The 24,022-nt window shown below is 36.6% G+C and overlaps 1 protein-coding gene across 2 annotated transcripts in view; it reads right to left on the reverse strand.

Moving 5' to 3' along the window:
* Nucleotides 1-6,771: 6,771 nt before the first annotated feature.
* The window catches only part of PIK3C3 (phosphatidylinositol 3-kinase catalytic subunit type 3), a 153,635-nt gene continuing 136,384 nt past the window's right edge, over nt 6,772-24,022 (reverse strand). The window contains exons 23-25 of one of the 2 annotated variants that reach the window (XM_024760453.1): nt 18,615-18,705; nt 14,137-14,262; nt 6,772-7,146 (exon numbers count right to left, since the gene is read on the reverse strand). In XM_024760453.1, coding sequence (XP_024616221.1) covers nt 7,132-7,146; nt 14,137-14,262; nt 18,615-18,705 — 232 coding nt within the window. In that variant the 3' untranslated portion in view covers nt 6,772-7,131. Of the gene's footprint in view, nt 7,147-14,082; nt 14,263-18,614; nt 18,706-24,022 lie in introns of those variants that run through there. The other variant, XM_024760452.1, reaches the window with a different exon arrangement.

Consider the following 24,022-nt stretch of genomic DNA (forward strand, 5'->3'; position numbering starts at 1 on the left):
ATTATAAATAGTGCTGCTATGAACATTGGAGTGCATGTATCTTTTCAGATTAGAGTTTTCATCTTTTCCAGATATACGTCCAGGAGTGGGATTACTGGGTAATATGGTAGCTCTATTTTTAGTTTTTTTTTTTTTTTTTTTTGCGGTACACGGGCCTCTCACTGTTGTGGTCTCTCCCGTTGCGGAGCACAGGCTCCGGACACGCAGGCTCAGCGGCCATGGCTTACGGGCCCAGCCGCTCCGCAGCATGTGGGATCCTCCCGGACTGGGGCATGACCCCATGTCCCCTGCATCGGCAGGCGGACTCTCAACCACTGCGCCACCAGGGAAGCCCTATTTTTAGTTTTTTAAGGAACCGCCATACAGTTCTCCATAGTGGCTGCACCAATTTACATTCTCACAAACAGTGTAAGAGGGTTCCCTTTTCTCCACACCTTCTCCAGCATTTATCATTTGTAGACATTTTGATGATAGCAATTTTGACAGGTGTGAGGTGATATCTCATTGTGGTTTTGATTTGCATTTGAGAACAAGTTCTTAAATAGCCTTTGGATTCACAGAGATGCTCTTGAGGTAATTTTGGTTAGGTGCATCTATTTGAAGGCTAATTCTGCTTCTTCTGGTTCTGTGGCAGCATGTGTTTGTGGCTTTTTTCCCAAAGGAAAGACAAGACAAAACCTCTACCTGGCAGCTGATGGTAGCTGCTTACAGCAGTAACACTGTAAATGGACCAGCACCCTGGGCATTCCTAGCGTATGTTTTGGAATGCCATATAAATTTCTCACCTGGTCCGAAAAGAAGAGTTACAATTGTCCTAGAATACCAAATTGGCCTTCTTTTCATAACTGGACTTGGTATCCTGCACTGAGCCAGGTGGACTTTTAAGGAACTGGGCGTCTGTGGGCTTGTGTAGCCCCACACCCCGCTCGACTCCTCCATCGCTTCCTGGGCTCCTCTCCTTCCCCTGCAGCGGCCTGGGCTGGTCGGACCTTATCTGCCATGTCAGAAACCCTGGAAATGTGTATCGTGTCGCTTTCCCACTTGGGAGAGCAGTGCTGGAGGAGGTGGTGTCTGCCAGGGCAGCGACTACATCGCAGGTGAAGCTGGAGATCCTGGTGACGTCCAGGCGGACACGGGCTGGAAGGGGTGGTTTGGGAAGAAGTCGCCGTGAAAGTGTCTCTTGGGACTGCCGCGAGCTACGTCTGCCTGGCTCCTGTGAGGTAGAAAGCCAGTGTTTCCTGGCTTTAGACCGTGAGTTGCTTAGGATTGCTTATCTTAAAACCAGCATCACTGAGGTACGACTTATATGTCATAAAACATAATTCTATGTTTTTTAGTAAATGTAGTTGTAAACTTAGTACATGTAGTAAATGTTCCAGTTTTGGAACATTTCCATCATTGCATACAGTTCCCTCAGTGTCCGTTTCCAATCAATTCCCATTTCCATACCCAGCCCCTGGCAGCCTCTGATGTGCTTTCTGCTGAAGACTTACCTTCACTGGTAAATGAAAGCTTACAGTATGTGGTCTTTTGTCTGGCTTCTTTCACTTAGCATATTGTTGCAGTATAAGTAGTTCTTTTTTAGTGCTGAATAGTACCCATTGTATGAATGTATCACATTTTGTTTAGCCATTCATCAGCTGGACATTTGAGTTGTTCCACTTTGGAGTTACTATGAATCGTGCTAGGAATAATTGTATACAAGTCTTTATGTGGATATGTTTTAATTTACCTTGGGTAGATACCTAGGAGTGGAATTGCAGTTTTGTATACTAAGTTTATGTTAAACCTTTTTTTTCCTCAATGTCTCAGATCTCTTTTTATTAGATTGACAATAAAATGTTTGATCAAGAAACTAGCCTATTGAAACTGAAGTTGGTGAAGGAAGTTCTAATTAATGTTCTTGTTAATTTGGAATTAACCACTCTTTTACTCATTTTTCAAACACTTTTTGAGCTAGCCATTGTACTAACCACTCAATATTAAAGTTAACTACACATCATTAGTTTTCTCTGATGGCTGGAAATCTGTGTGTACATTAGGATGGATATACTTTTTGAGATTTTTTTTTAGTTGACTTTACTGAATTCCTTAAACTAACTTGCTTGGTTTTACTTGCATCTTTCTTCTAAAAAGAACAGGAAAAAAAAAAAATGTGTGTAGTATCTAGTTTTACAACATGGAAGGTAAATTTGACACCGATAGATTCTGTTGATGATGGTCCAAGGAACTCCAGAGGTTTGAGAGATGGGGGTTGTACAAAGCTGTATAGGAATGAGAGACCATTCTCATTGACCTACAGAGGTCTCGTTTTCTTTGTGCTAACAAACAGAGATAAAGAACATGATGACTGGCCCTGATGGTCTCAAGGAAGATAGTGGTGGTGATGATCTAAAGCTGAGAAGAATTGAAGAAACAGCTAAATTCTATGGTTCATTCAGATATGGATTACTCTACTATTGAGCTTATTTATATCTACATCCCCCCCTGTTTAGACTCCAGAGTTTTAGAATGGCAATACTGGGATGCTATAATAACTTCTATTTTAGAAAAGTTAGACACCTTATTTGGGGAGCTATCTGGTAAAATCGAACCAGAAAAGAACTAGGACTCTTTAGAGGAATGGCTTACTCCAGGGCTGGGGCACATAAAGCATAAGATGAGCCTGGATCATCTTGTGCCAAAAAGGAAGAAAGGGCTCAAGAACATCCGAGTCATGTCAGGGACATATGCACCAGATTGAAGTCAGGTCAGTCCTGGGGCAATTTTACCAACAAAATAAGTGATGATAGGAATGCATTGTACAATAAAATAAAAGAGTCCATCCTAATATAAATAAATGAATAAATAATGGAGAAAGGAAAGCTCTACCTAACAGGAGATCACTAACAACTGTAGAAAGAACAATTGAATTAAAAAAAAATCACCATTTGGCTTTCACCATAGTAATACTTGATTCAGGCAAGAATCATCAATCTATGCTAAAACTGGTGGGTACAAGTGTGGTAAAGAACAAGATATTTGCATAGCTTCAAGGTATCTCCCCATAAAACACTTATAAATTGCTCACTAATTTGTAAGTATCAAATACAAATTAACTTCAGAGTGAAGAAAGCTGGAAGACACATCTTAACCAAGTAATAAAAGTAACTACGAACAGGAATGGGACAAATTCACATCATGTGCTTTCTGATAAGAGGCCTTGAGAAGTACATGGCATTTTTGGCCCACCAAAAATGAACAAATCTTGAGGAAAATTAAACTCAAACTGTGGGGTTTTCTACAAAGTAACTGCCTTATACTTTTTTTGCATATGTGTGGCTGTGCTGGGTCTTTGTTGGGGTGTGTGGGCTGTTCGTTGCAAGCGTCTCTCTAGTTGTGGCATGCAGGCTTAGTTGCCCCACAGCATGTGGGATCTTAGTTCTCTGAGCAGGGATCAAACCCGACACTGCCCCTGCATTGGAAGGCAGATTCTTAACCACTGGACCAATGGACCACCAGGGAAGTCCCCTGCCTTTGAGGCTACTAATTCTATGTTTTGTTTTGTTTTGAACTAGTCCACACTTTATTTAGATTTATTTAGTTTTTAGCTAATGTCCTTTTCCTGTGCCAGGATCCTATCCAGGTGGCATGCATTCTTTATGGTGAAGTGTTAACATATCAAATTATTCATTTGGGAAAACCAGTGTATTTTCTGTATTAATTATAGAAAATTCATGTTGTTTTTGAAATTTACCTGCCTACCCCCAACCCCCCAATTCTCCTAAGTCTCAATCTGTTTTTTTTTAATTGCAATGTTAGATCTATGTGCAAAAATATAATGTACATCGTGATTGTAGGTTAACAGTTGCATGTTTAAGATTTATTTTGCCTGTATGTTTTTTTTTGTTTGTTTGTTTGTTTTTGTGGTACGCGGGCCTCTCACTGTTGTGGCCTCTCCCGTTGTGGAGCACAGGCTCCGGACGCGCAGGCTCAGCGGCCATGGCTCACGGGCACAGCCGCTCCGCGGCATGTGGGATCTTCCCGGACCGGGGCACGAACCCGTGTCCCCTGCATCGGCAGGCGGACTCTCAACCACTGCGCCACCAGGGAAGCCCTCCTGTATGTTTTTACTGAATGACTTATTTCCTATTTCAAGGCAAGTATGAACATGTGGCATGATGACACAACTCAGTTTCTTAGAAATTTGTTTAATTTGTTGACTACTGCCCATACCTTTGGTAATCCTGTTCATGACAAAAAAATAAATAAATAAATAAGGAACAGGCTTTGTCTGGGGGGATTCAAGTCTAATGAACCACATACCTACACATGCGCATACTAGAGGTCACTACCATTACCTCTCAGTGAGAAATGAAGGCCAGGAGATTTTGATGGTCAAGACTGTGATCACTGGAATCTGAGTAACTCAACTTAAAACACTTAACTCTGCTCTCACTTTGCAGCCTTACGTTGGGCAGATGATTCACTTGCCTTAAAGTTCTGGAAAACGGGGAGACAATTCTCCATCAGGACTGCTATACAGAATAGTGATATAATGCATATGAAGCAATTAGCATAATCCTGATATGTAATAGTAAACCCTTATAAATAATGTTGACTATTATTATTATAATATATACCCACCTGAAAACTCTATAAAACAAATGAGCTGGGGAACATACAACCCTAGTATATGGAGAATAACAAAAATCAGGTTGTATCAACCCCTTATTTAGGGATGTGAACCACACTTTACTTTTTTCTGGTAGCCCCACTCACAGTGGCTGCTATCCACACTTTCTTTCCCTAACTCAGAAATCTCACTCTGAATACTATAGTACACTCATAATTTTTAATTAAAGCACTGTGTCCTCACAAACACTTTCTTCAAACTCAAAGCAAGCGTTGTGCTTGACTGTTAAAACTTGCCAAAGAATCTGAATGGCAATGATAGTAAAGGAAAATACAGACTACGTTATAAAAACAATGGCATTTGGGGAAAATAGTAAGAGCAAAGAGGTTGCTGTGAGCAACAGAAATTGAAACTGATGAATCATTTTTCTTTCTGATGTAGGCTCACCACCCAGAGCCAAAATACTTTGCAAAACCAAAGCCGGTATCTATCTTCGGTCAATACCTGTCTTCCTTCCTAGAAAGCTCTATCTCCCTCATAATCCCTACCAAGTTTACATGGACTACAAGGTTACTCATGATCAACCCTCCTTACTAGTTGTCAGTGTTTGCCATTATACAATTTCATACTAGTCCAAAAAATATAGAGCATGTAATATAAATATACATGTTACTATCTATGCAAAATGTTATGGATTTTATAAAGATAATTAAAATGACCCAGTTTGCCCTTTGGTTAATTCAAACAGGGGTCAGCAGATTATGGTCTGAGGGTCAAATCTGGCCATGCCATTTGTTTACATGTTGTCTATGACTGTTTTACTCATAAAGCAGAGTTCAGTTGTTGTGACCAGGATCATATGCTTTCCAAAGCTGAAGATACTTACTACCTTGGCCCTTTAGAGAAAAGGGCCAACCTCTGTAACTATAACAAAACTACCCACTAAGTGTCAATTAAAAAGCTACAAATAAAGAATTAAAAGAGTTCAGAAAGTTGGAGTGGTCACTTTCAGCAATGCCATTTTGAGAACTTTTTGGTACCAATAGAAATAGGAGTAAAAGAATAAGAATGCAGATCGGTTATAAACTTCTAGGCAACAAAAAATGATGGAAATATGTGAAGCAAAGAAAAAGCAAGAGAGAGGATGAAGCTTGCCAATTAGGTTAGTCATTATTCTCTTACGATAATTTGCAAAGGCCTTTTCATCCTTACCATTTTTCTAATCTGATGTATGTTTTATACAAGTCACATTCCATATGCTTCTAAGATATCTCTTAATTATATGCTTGCTTTCCAGCTGGGAACCCCACCCCAACAAGGCAGACTCACAGATATGAATTTGGTGACAAACATTATAATTAATGACATTCTCTGAAACTCTGCCTAAACTTAACCTTCTTAATCTTTTCTGTCATTTGATATTAAATATTTATTCAGCACCAAAATAATGAGATATTATTTATCTTCCAAAACAAAATCACATGACCTTGCAACACATTAATTTGCAAAGATTATTACTGTGCTGCTCTTTTCGTTTGTGTTTGTTCCTTTTCCCTAAAGTTCCATGAGGCAAAAAAGCTAGATGGATTAGTAGGACTTCTAGTCTTAAAAGACCAAAAATTATTTTGCTTTAATCAGAAAGGATATATTACATTAACAGGTCTAGGAGAGCTATTTTTAAAAGCTCTTGAAAACGAAGTTTTCATTACAAAAAACAATTTATTGCAGAAAGACAATTTATGCTTACATGTAAAAATATTTTAGGCTCAATATGAAAAGCTGCTGCCATGTTACCTTTTGGCCAATTATTCAGATAGCTACATTTTTATAACCTGCTTTATGTACTTAAAGCCTAAGAGAAATGTGAACCACAAAAAAAATAAGAAACAAAGTACAGTATTTGTAAAAAAAAAAAAATAACTATCTTATTTGAAATATATACAATTCTCAACGTATAAATGAATAGGCTATAACGTGTAAAACTTTAAGTGTTATAGGTTAGGACAAAACATTAAAAAATAAAAAATGTAGGGGGAGAGGAGAAGGAAGAAGAGAGAAAGGGAACAAGGGAGGGAGAGACAAACAACCAACCAAAACTAAGACAGTCCAGATTCATATAACTGCTCATCTGATGTGAAGAGATAAAGAAAAAAATGGACTTTCAAACTTGAAGACTAAAATGTTTTACTACGTCAACATGAAATTCCTTCAGAGCTCTCATAATATGTACGTGGTTCTGGAACAAAATTCTTACTTCTTAGCTTATTAACAATGTGTACATTTGAAAATAAATATATACAATATATCAGAACAAACCCTTCGGGACCATATTTAGGCAAGGACAACCAAGGAAACAGAATTCAGGCATTTAGGATGCCTGTAACATTTAGGATATATGGTATTTTGAAGACTAATATTCTCTTCCTTGCTCGTTAGCCTGAAGTCTTCGTTATACACATGTTGTTTCTAAAGTAGTTTCCTTACAGAGACAAGCATCTTGATGGGCCAAAACAATTTCATTTTCGCCAGTACTACAAAAATTAAAAACAAAGAAACAGAAAATAATTAGCTTCACTGTTCACAAAGAAAGAGAAACAAGTTTATAGTTCTAAAAACTGCTTAGAAGGAGACATATAATTCTTTAATAGAAAAAAAAAAACCCAAAATACCCTCAGGTAATTCCAGTCCTTAATTTTTTTTTAAAAAAGTCTTCTATTAAAAAAAAAAAAGGTGAAATTATTACTTTACTACATGCCATGAAGAGGATTTAAATTAACTACAATGTACAGGATTCCTAAGACTTTGCTTAAAAATCAGTTTATATGAGCAAATATTTGGGAGAGGGAATGTTTGCTAACTGTAAGCTCAAGATGATCTCATTATTACATGGCAGACAAATCTAGCACTAGGAAGGCAAAAATTCCACTGAATTCTGTAGTGACAGATGATTAATATTTTGAGTAGTGAGCTTAGTTCTTGGTATGACATTTTTAGAGACTGTGAAAATGTATAATTTATTCCAGAGTGCAGCCAATGCACAATACAGAGTACAGAAATAGTCTGGAAAAAAAAAAATCAAAGGAAGCAGTCCTGAAAGAATAAGAAAGGCCCAGTCAAGAGTTGTTTTGGGGCCCATACATTAATAGTGTTCAATATTAAAATATCAAGTTAAAATAAAAGATATCAACATTTTTAGCACCTATTTTGTGCTAGGCACCCTCACAATTATCTCAAAGTAATGTGCAACAGTTAAAGGTTGTTGTCTTTAACATGTACAATCACCCACTCTCTCAGTAAGAACAACTCTGGGCACTTTTTTGGGGTGAGTTATCCACACCTCATGTGCCCTCTGATTCAGTCAAATATATGCTGGCTTATCTTGGAGGAATTAAGAATGCTTTTTATGGGTCACAAAACTTTGTTTCTATGAACTTCACCTCATTATTACTCTGAAAGAAAACGGGAAGGAAAAAGAACCGTGCTGACAAGTGGGTTTGTGTATGTATGTGCACATGCGTGTATATGTGTATAAATGTGAAAGATGCTGACTGATTTTAATCTATATAATTTAAAGTGGCAATTCTAGAAAGAATATGGTAAGATTTATTTTTAATGCTAATAAAAGGAATGTAATTTAAGAAGCTATTTAAGTATTTTCTTAAAGGTAGTATCAGAGAAAATAAACTTCTCAAATGGTCCTTGGCACTTACATAAAGTCACATACATTTATTTGGTACTGTGTTTTTGGAACAGTTCAGCTTCTGTGGGAGACCCCAAGTTACTTTAAGACAAAATGCTTATATAAAGAAACAGTTATTTACCCCTACCCGCAATCCCTCCCCTGCACACACCTGAAAGTTAGACAAATGGGTGGGGACTCATTCTAGGCAAAGAAAAAGGTGTACTACTTGGGGAAGTAGGGATATTGGGTATAGGAAGTGTCATGGGGTAGCTCATCAGGGTTACAAAGAAGGTTCTTTTAGAAGGCTGGTAGAAGATGATGAAAGTTGAAAATGCAGATTAAAGGCAAACTGCGAAAGTTCCTCACTGACATCTAGGAAGTCTAAATACCCTGGAAACAAAGAAAAACCACACCTATGTATCCACACCTGTGTATACATATGTTTGTATGCGAGAAAAATGCTGCTACTAAACAGATGGTCTCTAACAGATTTCATAAATATTTCAAAGTGTCTGTACCTATGGGGGAAAAAATTAGTAACACTATGTAGTAGAGCCAGCCCAAAATATTCCACTCCCTTCACATTTGAAGAACTTACATAAAAGTTCGATATAACAGAGGGGAGGGAAAACAATAGTTAGTATTACAAATAAACTTACTAAAGCCGATAATGAATCGAACAGGCAAATCTTAGCATGGAGTGCATTCAAGTGTCTGAAAACTTTCCTTAGAAAAGATAAGGAAATTAAATTTGTACTGATGAAAAATAAACTGTAGGGAATTTTAGCTGAAAGTTATGGAGCATTCTGCTGAGTGCTGCTATTACGATAACTAATCTTAAAACCTTAAAACATTTGTAATGTACCAAGTGCCTATATTATAGTTTATAACATCATAGGTTTTAACATAGTTATGCAGCAGTACTGACTGCAGTGCAACAAGAGAGAACATGTGAGTCGATAAAATTCAAGACTGGGTTTTGGCCAATGTACAAGATAAGTGATATCCCATATTTATCATATTTATCAGGGATTAACTGTTCCCAATAACTCCTTTTTATGTCATACACTATTGGCTGTCTGCATGGATTTTTTTTCTTTTGATGCTCAGATGAAAGATTAAAGAGAGAAAATTAAAAGATCATTTTTTAAATTTACAAGTCTATTTTTTTTTTGCGGTGCGCGGGCCTCTCACTGCTGTGGCCTCTCCGGTTGCGGAGCACAGGCTCTGGATGCGCAGGCCCAGCGGCCATGGCTCACGGGCCCAGCCGCTCCGCGGCATGTGGGATCTTCCCCAGACCGGGGCACGAACCCGTGTCCCCTGCATCGGCAGGCGGACTCTCAACCCCTGCACCACCAGGGAAGCCCTACAAGTCTATTTTTAAAACTCACCACTCACCACATAATCTATTCATACCTAATAAATTAAGACATAGATGTAAATTGAGAAAAACATTATTTAGAAACTACTGTCTATTTCTACAATCCAGGGTTTGAGTTTGAATCTGGACTTTTTCACCTGTTCACCTTGAGACCTTGGGCAAGTTATTTAACTTAGATAAGCCTCAGCTTTCTCATCTGTAAACAAGCCTAGTGATACATTTACTCTACAGGTATGAGGATTAAAGGAGGTACTGAAGAGAAAAAAGTTTACATAATTTCTGGCACATTTAAGTGTTCAATAGGCTGCTATTATTGCTACTATTGTGCTTTTGTTGTTGTTATTATTATTCCTTACAGGATAACTCAAATATATTAGGGCTAGATCTGGGACACAAAATGATAAAAAATAGTTTTGTATGATATACTGGTGTTATTTATTTAAGCCACGTATCTGGGAATCATCTGACTCTTTAGAAAAATATTTACTAAATTAAAAATCACTTTGTTTTAGAACTGAAGAATTTCTATTTGGTCACAGAATTCAATACTTTATGTTTTGATCAATGAAATATTTTACATTGCTCTTCTTTATTCCTAATGGTAAAATAAGGTCCATATAATGTAAAATCAGAAATGATGCTCTAGTCTCTTCTCCTTAGGGCATCTTTTGCATCCATGCCTTCTTAAAGTAGATGAGAGTAGAACAGTTACAGTGGAAACATCCTACACTGGGTTTAAGAACTAAGATCAGCACCTAAAGGTAAAACAGAATATAAATAAACAAAATTACTCAAGAAAAGCCCTTCAGAAGGCAACATACTGGAGTCATTTCTCAAAGAGTCCAAAATAGGAAGCTCTCCCTTCAGCACTGATGCAAAAAACCTATTTCTTTGTTTGAACAGCAGATGGGGCAGATGGCTTGTACTGAGGCCATGTTGTACAAAAAAACATGAGAACCCTCAATATTGGAATGACATTCAGCATTGTAAGAAGTTCTGTTATGGCAGGAACGTTGGATCTGAAACACTTCGGAGGGAGTCCCTGACACATTTACTAGACACATGGGAAATATCAGGCATAAGGAACACACTGTTTTCCTCCTTTCACTGTTGTTTTTTTTAACCCCCTCAAGTGTAAGAGTGTGTGTGTATAGCTGGCTTCTCTTAAGTTAAAGGTGCACAGATGGGACTGCACATTCATGTGACCCTCCACTCGGACCTGTGGTCCTCCTCCTTGAACATCCAGGGGCTAAGGAAGAGTCCTTGCCAGATGGATGACAGTGATCTTTGTTCTTAGTATCCTGAGCTGGGACTTAGGTAAAATTTCTGAATGCAATCTGTTCTTACTTTTTAACATTTAGTGTGCAAAAAAAATATATTTCTAACCCTAATCTATATTCATTTAATTAGATTTAATATGTATTAAGATTAATGAAAATCACATCCCCTTTCTCCAGACTTCTACCATCAATCAGTGAAGAGAGACAGGAAAAAGCAGAAACTGGAAAGAAATGGGCTGCAATGTGAGAGATTTCCATTGAAAGGTGTAGTTTAGAGCAGGAAGTGATCCAAACTAAGTGACCTCCACCTTTCTGCTGGGAAGAAGAGTTCTGATGATGCAATTTCAAAGACAATGACCCAAATAAAAGTGTTTTTCAGTGGAAAATTTCTACCACTAATAGGTGGGTGTTGCTAGGCAACAAATATTGCAATGTTTAATCTCTACCCTTACTAGCAATTGGCGTGATGGAATAAAATAAGCCTTTTCAGCATTTCAACATAATAGTTGTATCTGGCAATTTTTTAGTCATTTTAAAGAATACTTCTTTTATGTAGAAAGAACTTTTGTTAACATGTATCTGTCTACCTCCATTTTCTAAAAACTGGGTTCTATAATCCATAATGACTAACAGGAATACACTAAAATTAGCATAACTCAATTAGCAAAATGCATCCTTATAATAAATGCTATGAGTGACAAAAAACAGATGTTGATCATCAAAATTTGAGTGTGCATGTGATTTATTAGTATCAATATTTAGGAATGTGAATTTCAAAGTGAAAATAAACTTCCTCAGAGATTAGTTAAGAAACAAGTATGCATCTATAATTTTATAATTTGAAAAGACTTATGTGAAATTAAGACCTCATTTAGTATCTCTGGTATCCTTCAATGCCTAAGCAAGTTCCAATTAAATTTAATATTCTTATGTTACTTTTTTTTTGCAGTATGCGGGCCCCTCACTGTTGTGGCCTCTCCCGTTGCGGACGTGCAGGCTCAGCGGCCATGGCTCACGGGCCCAGCCACTCTGCGGCATGTGGGATCTTCCCGGACCAGGGCACGAACCCGTGTCCCCTGCATCGGCAGGCAAACTCTCAACCACTGCGCCACCAGGGAAGCCCTCTTATGTTACTCTTATGTTGATATTGTTTTAGTTGTACAATAGTATGAGCAGAGATGACATATTTAAAGAAACTTAAGAGCATGAATATTTTCAGGTTAACTTCTTGGGATAAACAATATGGGAGTCTTGTTAATCACTATGTTGTACACCTGAAACTTATATAACATTGTAAATCAACTATACCTCAGTAGAAAATAAAAAATATGGGATTCTGATAAAGAAGACTCGAGTTCGGCAAGCTACAAAGTAATCTAGATTATCATTGGTTGGATATGGGGGGGTCAAAAGATCTGGGTTCAAGCCTTGATTCTGTCCCTTGTTAGACACATGAAGTTGGCTAAGTCGTTATACATCTCTGGGCCTTTTTCCCTTACAGCTCTAAAATATTCTGCTGTGCTATATATGCTGATCCAGATCTGCCATTAGCTAGCTCGGTGGCTCTGACAAGTCACTTACTTACCATCTGAGTCACAGTTTACTCTCTCGAGAAGTGACTATGATTAATGACATGTGAATCAAACCTTGAGTTGGCACTTATAATAAAATATGACTCAGACTGGTGTTCAGAGAGAAGAAACATGTTTTGTTCAGAGAGAGAAAGAGTATCAGCTAACATTTACAGGAAAAAAAATTCCCTTATGCTCATTAGGTATTTCTTAAGTGTTTAAAGGCACCGTGTTTCTGGGTCACTGATATACATCCCATCCTTTAAGAAGTTTGCATTTTAGGAGTTATAAGGTAAGTATCCAAATATCTATAATAGAAAACAAAATATAAGTTCAACTTATAATAAAAGTACAAAGTACTATTAATATTCAGAGGAAGATGAATCAGAGTGGCATTAAGAATAGATCTTGGAAGGACAGACTGGATTTTAGCAAGCAGGAGTTTACAGATGATTCATTATTAAGAAGATGGATATTCTGGGCTGAAGAAATAGAACAGCAAAGTAGCCAGAGAAATGGAAGAGGATAAAAATATTAGAGAAAGAGAGTATTAGGAAAATAGCTTAGAAAGAAGTTTAGAACACAGCAGTCTGGAAGGCCTTGAGTTCCTAGAGATTGGATGTCACTTTTAGGCACTAGGGAAACACTTTTCACATTTAAATTTAAAACAAAACAAAACCCAGTGTAAAACAGTATTTTGTGAAGATATATCTAATTGAAATATTTAGCATAATAAAGATAAGAATGCTGCAAGAAAAAAAGATACTAAAACAGAGAGAACAGTTATGAAGGATTTTAGTTACCCAAGGTATCATAAAGTGAAAAACAACTGGGTTAAAATGTCTATAATGGGAAAATGACAGAAAACGATGATTTAAAAAATGCTTAAAGAAACTCGCAAGACTTAGTAACATTCTGTATACTGAGTGAGGGAGAAGTTAAAACAGACAAGCTTTGAGCTTGGGTTATTTGTAAAATTATTATTAACTGAATGTGTAAAGTCAGGAAGGAGTTTACAAGGAGAGGAGTGAGAGGATGTGGGAGAGGAAAGTGGCCTAATTTTTCTGTTTGCTGATCACTTCCAGCATCAACCTCATTATGAAGTTTAAAACTAAAACAGTTTTTAAATCTGAGGTTTATCATCAAAAAGTCTTCCCTCAAACATTTATAGGAAAGAGTCTGCTAACCAAAAGTCTACAGATAGATCTGTATGTGCTACACATCGCTTTTCTCAGCTTCTAACCTCCTTTCCTAGCACTTCACAGTTTACCAAAATCCAACGAGTGTCCAAGTCTCACTTGTCAAGGCCTCTGCTAGACCCAAGATTATTCTCAAGAAGGGTTTATAGTCACCACTGACTACAAAGGACAGATACAACTATGCTGACACTCCACAATTTAGTTACTAAGAACATTTCAGTGGGATGTTTTAGTGCATGTTACTAGTGCATCGAACACTTTCACACTGGAAGGTTGGTGAGATGTCAAGAAGGCTTGACAAAAAAAAACAGAAAAGATGTCATTGGCAGGGAAAGGTATGGTTCTGTGAGGATTCTAGGGTAGTACACAGAGAAGCTGAGATGAACACACTGCCCTCAGAGAACTTACCTGGGCGAACTTGTGAATCTGCTCTACCACCGCGGCAAACAGAGCATGGACACTTTCATCAATCAGACTCTGCATGTAGTGCACTGCCTCTTCATCAGACAGGTCTAGACGAAATTTATCCTGAACCTACAAGGTCACAGTCTCATTAGCTTTTGAATAAAGAAAAACACACATTTCGAAAAGACAAGAACAAACAGATACAGATATTATTACAATGAACTATTCTATGCCAAAGAAATGATTCATAACCTGTAAGGAGTTCTGAATACTATTCTCTTGAATGTGGAACTTTACTTTTTGCTATATGCTCTTTATATCACCCTATCTTTGTTGGTTGTAAATATTTCTGCAGAAAAGAATTAACAAAGTGAATAGAAAATATAATTCTGTTAGACCCTGCAAATTTAAAAAGAGACAAAAATTGTTCTCTTAACTCAAAGGTGTGCTTTAGTATTTGCATTTCAAAGCTAGAATTATAAGATTTAAATTGTGACATAATAATTATTAACAATCTCCTTCACTTTATGAAATGGATATAGCAAGGTAAGCTTATATTACTATTCTCCCTCACCTTCTCTGCCTATACAAGAACAGGAACTATGTCAATTGCTGGCAAAATGAACTAAACTAGATCTTCTAAAATGTCCCCTTTCCTATAGGAGTTCCCTGTACTTCTGCAAAGAACTACTTCAACTGGCCTATAATTTCCAAAGACAGAGGACTTTTTCATTATTTCATATTAAAACATACAGTTGATTCTCAATAGCAATAAGTACTAGAAAACTTAGTAGAGATATATATCAGAATAGTTCCCTAAAACACAAAAGCCAATGTTACTGAATGACTACTCTGTGCTAAACACTGTGCAAAGTACTTTATATGCAGTATTTCACTCAACTCTCAGATGGCTCTGAGGCAGATAATATCTCCATCTATAAGATGCAGAAACTGAGACACAGAATTTATGAAGCCAATCCAGGGACCTTTAACTGATGATAAGTGGCTTGCACTTCCAGACAATTGCATCCTACTGCACTAACCATTGTACTAACTCCTTTCTCCTCTTATAAATAACCCATATATATTTCTGAAAAGGCAGGCTAGGAGAAAATGGGATTTCCAAGTGGATAAAAAGTGGTCCACATTTAGTATTTCCTTTTAAGTATAGAGTTTAACTACTATAAAACCAGGAAGAAGAAAGGGCAGACAGTATGACAACCCATGGCCCTGCTCAGTGCTCTTTTCTCTTCACTGCACTGGAAGTATACCAGCTGATCTGACAGCCCTCAGCCTCAGGATAGAGGAGGTAAAAGAGAGGTTAATATAATAAGTGAAGGACAATTTGGTGGAGGGAGACCTAAAAGTATACTTTCAATCAACTCTCTCTCCCATTTCTGGGTCCCAGTTAAAGAGTTTAATCCATTATATTCCTTGATTTCTACTTAGAGAGGTCATGTCTGACAATTTTGGAACTATGTTTTAAGAATGTCAAAAAACTGTAGGGCAGGAGAATCAAAATAAAACTTTAACCCAATTTATCAAAACTTGCATACTTACATAAGTACTTAAATTACAAACAGAAGATATGTATTTAGCATATAAAGAAAATGTTATTTGCCAAATATGAAGACATTCTCTTTTATAACAAAGAAGGTTAACAACATATAAATGGTTGATCTGTTTTCATATATACTGACTTATGTTAGGCTACTTGTTATTGTCCCCTAAGTCACCTCTGTGACTTTCACCTTTCCAGAATTTCTCCCCTGACTTCTTGGCTATCCCTACCAGCTCCAAACCCTCTCCTTTCACACCTCATTAGTAAGGCTGCACTCAAAACAATCTGGAGAGTGCCTTTAAGCAAAAGGATACACACTTGTAAATCTCAGCCTCTGCACTGTCTTTCAAAGGTAGATAAGATACCCTTTGTTTAAAATATCGTGAGAATTTCCAAAATGTGATACAGAGACACAAAGTGAGCAAATGTTGTTGGAAAAATGGCACCAACAGACTTGCTCAACACAGAGTTGCTACAACCTTCAAAATCTGTAGGAAACGCAATTATCTGTGAAGCACCATAAAATGAGTAGACAGTTTAAAAAGAAGTAAAAAGAAATTGATATATATGTACTAAAATATGTTAGAAAAAAGGAAAATATTGTTGAACTTTGTTATGATTAAATAATTTGAATAATATGTACTTCTCTGAAGACTTCAGCCTCAAATGTGCTACTCTGTTTCTTTAGCTGGCTTTCATTCATGAGATCAATGCAAAAATTTTCTAGGTAGTAAGACTTCAAAGTAATGCCAGCAAGGGTTATTTCACAAAGTATTAAAACCTATTTCTACTTCTTAAAAAAGCCAACCAATATGAAACATAAATTTTAGTCTATTGCAGCATCACTTTCCAATATTATTATGACTTTAAAGTCAAGTTTATGTTGCAATTGGTTACTTCACATTCTTGATAAAACAGTAGCAAGCAAATAAATCTTTATGGAATACCCTTTTGGGTAAAAATATGGTAAAATACTTTTTGTTCAAGGTTCACTTAATTGAAACTAGAATAAACAGCTAGGGAGTAAACAGTGTCAAGAAAAATGACTAAGGTACATGCTTTTCTTCCCCATAAATTAATTGCTTCATGTGTTAAAGGATGATGCCATAAAGAGAGCTGGTAACAAATTAAACAATAAAATTATGATTCTCTAGAAGAGAAGCAAAAGTTGAAACAAAAGAACAATAACTATATAACAACTGGCAGAAGAAACTGGAAGACTCCGTTTGACAAATACTGTTAGAACTTTCATAAATGACTTCTGAACACAAGTGAAGTCAGGCAAGAGTGAACATATGACAGAGATAGATGGGTTTAAAATAAACAGCAAAAACAGATCCTGAAAACAGCAAAGCAAAAAAAAAAGGCAACAACATTTGAAATCTGGTGCAGTCATCAACTTTAGCTAAGAAAACGTTCATCAACCATGTTTCTTGATGGATGAGCTTAAATTGACAAAAAATAACCCAGGCCAAAACCTAGTGTGATAAGTAGTCCATTGCCTTGTTTGGGGGTGGGGGGTGCTGAAACAGTGCTTCCTGGATAATAATATATGAAATCTTAATAAGAACATAATTTCCTTAAATGGTTAAGCAATAAAATATTTACATTAAAATCCCTCTCATTGCTTGCCAATGACTCATAAAATTAGGTAAAAGAGATTAGCTTCATTCATGTTTGCAATGATGTAAATATTTTTGTATCCCCCAAATCCACGTTGAAACACTAATGCCCAATGTGATAGTATTAGGAGGTGGACCCTTTGGGAGGTGTTTAGGTCATGAGGGTGGAGCCCTCATGAATGGGATTAGTGCTCTTATAAAAGAGATCCCACAGAGCTTCCTAGTGCCTTCCACCCTATGAAGATACAACAAGTTTTCGACCCAAAAAGGGCCTTAACTTGACCATTCTGGCACCCTGATCTAGAACTTCTAGCCTCCAGAAGCATGAGAAATAAATTTCTGTTGTTACAAGCCATGCAGTCTCTTGTATTTTGTTATATACAGCAGCCCAAATGGACCAAGACAATGTTTAAACCACAGAGGTACCTTTCTAATAATGCTAAGAGTCAATTACATCAGAACTTAGGGATTTTGGTGCCAATTATTAATTTCAACCACCAGGGCAATTCCATCTATGAGACTGTTATAATTTTAGTAATTTTATACTTCTGTAAGTTAAAAAACTACACTAACTTTGAAGTTCAGTATTAATAACCACACTGATATTTAAGATCATTTTATGTTACCTTTGGATAAATAAAGTATACTACATACATCCCTCTCAATGAATCAGAGAGTCAGAAATTAATTTGAATAAAAATCTTCAAATCTGTTACCCTTCCTCCCATCTCCTGCTGCAACTCAGGGTACAATAGTTCTGAATAACTGCTCATCTACGTGATGGCTTTCCTTCATTCTTCTCTTTGCAGGTTAAGTTAAGGCAGGTCTCTATTCTCCTGACACAGTAAGAAACCCCTGTAAGCAAGGGTATGAATGGGAAGGATAAAGAATGGCTGTTTGCTTCTGCTTCTCCATACTATTACAATATTTTGTTTCTGATCCTTAGCAGGCTTAGTCTGGGAGTACCAGGAATCAGGTATCCCAGTAGGAATATTAAAGAGAAGCTAAACTTTCAGGACAAAGAGAAAGGGCTGTGATAGTAAGCTCCCTCTCTTGGTGTAGTGACCTATTCATGTGACTGTGGGTACAAACAGGCAAGGGGATAAAACTTGTTGCAGAGGACTTGAGAGGCTGTCATATTCTGGAATGTGAAATAAAAAATATACACAAGGTCTCTTTCTTAATTCATGTTACTTAAGAGTCTAGGGGTCGGGACAAGGGGAAATGGGTTGTTAAAATCCTGTTATTTTTTACATATGAAAAGTAGACTATGATATCTGAGGATGTATAAAAATTACCTTTTTCACAGTCTTATCTGGTTCAAGAGCAATATCTGGAATGTTTGCATCCACCATCAAGGAAAACAAGTTCAAAATAAGATTAGAATACCTAAAGGAGAGTGGGAAAGAAAAATAAATAGCAATGTGTTAGAATTTTGCCATTCTTTCTCATATTAAGAGCACTCCTAGAAGTAGTGCTTTATAATGGTTACTATTACTCCTATGGAAAATAGAATGTGAGCTTATTCACCAGCTGTCTCAATGAAAAGAAAGCCTTGAAAACATATCTTATTCTAAGGTCTTGATATAATGCCATTTCTAGGTCCCCCACTAGGGAACACACTTTTGGAGTAACCATCTAATAATGACAGTTTTTCACTCTTTAGTAAGTATATTCTTTTGAGAAGGGATCTAAGGGGAATCTGCTTTATACCATTAATTAGCATTACTAAGCAATGAAGATCTGTCTTTGCTCAATGCTGACAAGAATCTGCTACCTTAAGACTACCTCAGTATGTCATGGGTAAATGAGTCAAAGGGAAATAGTGTGAGTTCAGTAATCATTCATAAATATCCTCTAGGGACACTAATCCCACCATCTTCGAAAATATAATGACGGGCCTGGATACAAGCAACCCTAAACGGAGGAGAAAATAGCTTGTACTCTTCTACACTAAATATGTGCAAGATATCTAAATAACTTCACCTTTTGGAGTATGCTGGCCCCTGTAGGAACTAAAGGTTTATCCTCATCAATCATCAAACTTTTCATCCTCCTCCAAACAAGAATAAAGAATGTTACTATTCCAAATCTTATTTCCAGGAGTGCAGCCATGTGGGGAAAGGTATCATTAAGTGTACACTGGGTGCAACCCACCTCCTGCTCCAGAACACTCTCCCCTTGGACAGTTATGCCCTGAGTGGCCCTGCAGCACTGTAGTGATAAAAGGAGGTCCAGGTTTGACTTTGGGGATGGATGTAAGTGAAGAAAGCTTTGGTTTCAGGCAATGAAGGTTTCTAGCTGGTCTTGGTAGAAGTGTCAACACAAGTGCCTTGCATTGTCTTCTCGAGCAGATGGAAGTCAGGACTTTAGGTTATGCAGAACCTTTATTCCAGCCATCTACTTATCCATAATATAAAAAAGTACATAAAAACTAATACTTGAACTGTAATGATAATAGAACTTGTAGACAAAAATGACTATCCATATGAACCTCAAATTACCTATTTCATCATTTTTGAATTTTATATTACCCATGAAAATCAGGCACTATAATGAAAAAATTCTACCTTGATATAATCTTCTAATCAAATTAGGCCCTAACTCAATTATACTCTTTTAAAAAAAGTATGATAATAGCTAAACTGCTTGAACTTATAGTTTTAAAGTTACTGATTTCCTTGTGGGAACTGATAAAAACCATGTCACAGCTTATTCCATTTCTACCCACATAATAATTTTATTCATTCAACCAACACATATTTATTGAGTACTCACACTAAACACTGTTCTAGGCACTATGGGTATAGTGGTGAACTGAACAAACAAGGTCTCTACATACTCATGAAGCTTACATTCTGGAGGAGGGTGGGGACTCACACAATAAACTGACAAAGAAGATAATTTCATGAGTACTTGACTGACAAAAGATTTTTAAAAATAAAGAAAAAACAGCAAAATGGGTCAAAGGCTGATGGGGCGGGGAGAAAAGTCATCTTAGGGAGGTATGATGTTATTCTAACTGCACTGAAATAAATGAGTTTAAAGAGTAGAGTGACATACTCAGATATGCATTTTGTAAAAGCCCACACTGGCTATCTTGTGGGGAATAAGAATGGAGGAAGGGAAACTATTTTACAGATGTCCAGGTGGAAAATAAATAATATGGACATTATAAGGCTATATTTTGGAGATGGACTGGATCTCACTTGCTTCAAGATGCCTTCAATGAAGTGGAGAACAGAGGACCTGAATGTCACCAAGGATTTAGCCTACATGGGGAACTATGGTTATTTATCAAAATTAAAAAAAAAAAATGAATGAAAGAAGAACAGGATTTGGGGCAGGGAATCAAGAGTTCCATTTTAGACACATATTGAGTTTGAGATCCCTACTACATTCTTAGTAGAGATGTCAAATAGGCAGTTAGACATATTTCAGAGGAGATAATAGGGCTGGTGGTAATAGTTTGGAATCATCAGCATTTGGATCCTATTTAAAGTCACAAGTCTAGATGTAAATGCTTAAGGAGAGAGTTTAGGGGAAAAAGATCCAGAACTCTTTATACTGATATGGAACTTGTAGATAGTTTAATATATAGAGGTCAGGAAGAAGAGGGAAGGTATCAGCAAAGAAGCAGGAGTGACCAGTAAGGCAAAAAGAAAATAGAGGAGTAGGTTACACCAAATAAAAGAAATGTTTTTAAGGACTGGTGTCAGTAGGATACAACCAACTGCTACATATTATGTTACGAAAAAATATTCTTTCAATGAACCTTAATTATTCATACTCTGTTTTGTTGACTATATAGGGTTTGTCCCAACCTTGCCATAGGGGAATCTCAGGAATCTACCACAAGGTAACACAGGGAGAGGAATACAAGGTTCAGTTTTGAAAGGCATATTTCAAAGTATATCCCATACCTGGCTGCCCATTAAATTCATTTGGGAAGCTTCTTTGAAAATACCAATGCCTGGGCCAAATCCCAGACCAATTAAATCTGATGGGGCTCAGAACTGTTTTGGTCCCCCCCTAGCCCACAAAGAACCCCAGGTGATTTTAACGGTCAGCCAGGATCTATGTTAAAATGTCTGCCTTTATGAAAGCATGTGTGTTCCTTTTGTAAAAGGCAAATAATGTTTTCTCCATTATCTGCTGGTATACATATAACCACCCATGCTTCTATTATTATGGCAAAGGGAAACAATGTAAATAAATATAAAATGGAATATTCTATAAGAAGCTTAAACATCCAATTACTTTGTGGATAACCTGTCACTACCTTAACGGTGTTAATCTTTTACATCTGTTGCCATTAACCTGCATTTTCCATTTAAGACAGAACAAGTTACACAAAACAGAAATTATATATTAGTCATTCAAATGCTATCCAGAAAAACAGAAAGGTTACCAGAAATCTTTAAAGCCATTATTAAAAGAAAATATAAGGTTAAGTTTAAAAAAATGATAGAGTGGGCAAAGTGGGCAAAACCAAGTCTAGACAAAGATGTAAGGATGGATGTGATATAAATTAGATTTTTAAAAAGGAGTAGGTTAAGTACAGAGTTCAAGGAAAATGTACTCTTTCTCATACCCATGTTTATGCCAACCACCATGCTACTCACTGGGTATACAAAGATGGTCTAAATTTTTCAGTAAAAACCTTCAATACTAAGAATAAAAAGCATTAACTACAACAAGTGAGGTTCTTAACAGCATTTCAGACGTCTTGTTTCCCCTACAATCTATCCATTTTGCATGCAACAAATATCAGAGTAGAATCCTATAAAAATATTTATTTAACAAGTGTACTACTTCTAGAAGGGAAAACAATGAGATTAATGATGAAAAGTAGTGTGATCAATAGATTCACTGCTGTTTGGAGACTAGGCAAACATCCTCTAAGACAATGTAAGAACTTTGCTTGATACAGCAAAATGCATTCCAAATTTCAATATTTTTACTGAAAAGTTTAGGCCCTCTTTGTATCATGGTGTTTGGCATAAACATGGATTAAGAGAAGTTATGTTTTCCTTGAACACTTAATATTTAAAATGTTTTAGCATTACTAGAGAGTTGCCATAAGAGTATTCAAAAAGTAAATTTTCTAATTTATTATTGGTATAACAGTGTATTTTGTTATATGAAAATCACACCATAACGTGTGTTCCGGCACCTGTACAAGTAACATTCATAACTTAATTCAAAAGGGACTGCTCTGTTTGTGGTCCACAGTTTATTCAATGATTTCTTGTTGATCAGCAATCAACAAACACCATGAAAAGAACACAGTTGGTCCCACCTAAAAACTCTAATAATTAAGCGTGTCAAATATCCTTACCTCCAAACAAATTTTTGGCTATCTGGTTAATTCTTATGTCCTAAGAGAAATTTTTACTAACTGAACCATATTCTAAAATACAACATTAAAAAATAAATGTTTATCAAAATATTAGGGTCTAGCTAATCTTAACAGTGAAATCTTTGAAACTAAAAAAGTAAAACAATTTTCATGAAGACTTAACATAAAGTGAGGTAGATTAATCTCTTTATGATTTTTCTTAGTAGTGAGGAAAGTTAACTTTTGGCTCTATACTAATAATCTGCCTATTTTCTCATTTTGCTGAATTGCTACTAATCCATTATCAATGACAGTTTATAAGACACATTGCTTTCTTTCTGCTTTCAATAAGATAGGGCACCTTTGACATTTCTCTAGTTATCATTGCATATCATCTTGTCTGCCTCCTCATTGAGATCACCATAGTTTCATCTAGCTTTCTGTAGGCTCTATTTTAAATTAAAAATCCTAGGTATTAAAGTGGAATTTTCATCTCTGAAAGTGCTTCTGCATCACCAGACACCCATCTTCTCATTATTCCTTTAGCATTTCTGGAGAGTAAAACTGAGCCACTCTACCACTCACAGGATAATAATGCAGCTGTTTGTAAAATGTATGTTAAAGTTTGTGACCTGCGGTCGAGACTGAGTTAACAGTGAAGGCCTATTGAGCCACTGCAAAGATGAAACCTTATTAATATAAGACAGCCATTCACCTGGGACCAGTAGTATCAATATCACCAGGGAACATGGCCTCACTCCAGATGTGATGCAGAACTGTTCGTACAAATACTGAAGGTTCTTATTCAACATACATATACTGTCTATAAACTGAGGTTACAAAGACAGAAAAGACAGGGCCCACATGCATAGGCAACTCACTTCTACTGGTTACATATTCACCTGGAAGAGCATACAGGTGTCTCCTGAGCTGGGATTTTTCTGGTGGACTAAGAATATTCATTTTGCATAGTTAAATTGAAAATGGAGTTAGAATAAAATGATCCATTATTTTTGACTAACCATCAGTGCCATGTCCTGAATTTAACAAACATGATTTTTAATTTATCTTTTTCCTAATGATACATGATGTCCAGTCCTAAGTAAATTTGGATGAAGGAAGCAGAGATATAGTGGCCTTAGAGAAAAAGGGATAGAGAAAAAAATCAACATTTTTTTTTAAGCAGAATGACTGATGAGGTGCTGAAGAGAGACAAAATCATACGTAACGTTTATTCTTCAACTGTTTCGGAATGCTCCAAACTAAGGTTAGTAAAGGTGCTAAAAAATAAAAATTACTTGACTAATCACTCCAAGTGAGCTAAATGCTTCATTCTTGTGTAATGCTAGCTTCCCACTTGGTGGG

The sequence above is a fragment of the Neophocaena asiaeorientalis genome, unplaced genomic scaffold, assembly GCF_003031525.2.
Source record: "Neophocaena asiaeorientalis asiaeorientalis breed wild unplaced genomic scaffold, Neophocaena_asiaeorientalis_V1.1 scaffold408, whole genome shotgun sequence".
Classification (NCBI taxonomy): Eukaryota; Metazoa; Chordata; class Mammalia; order Artiodactyla; family Phocoenidae; genus Neophocaena; species Neophocaena asiaeorientalis.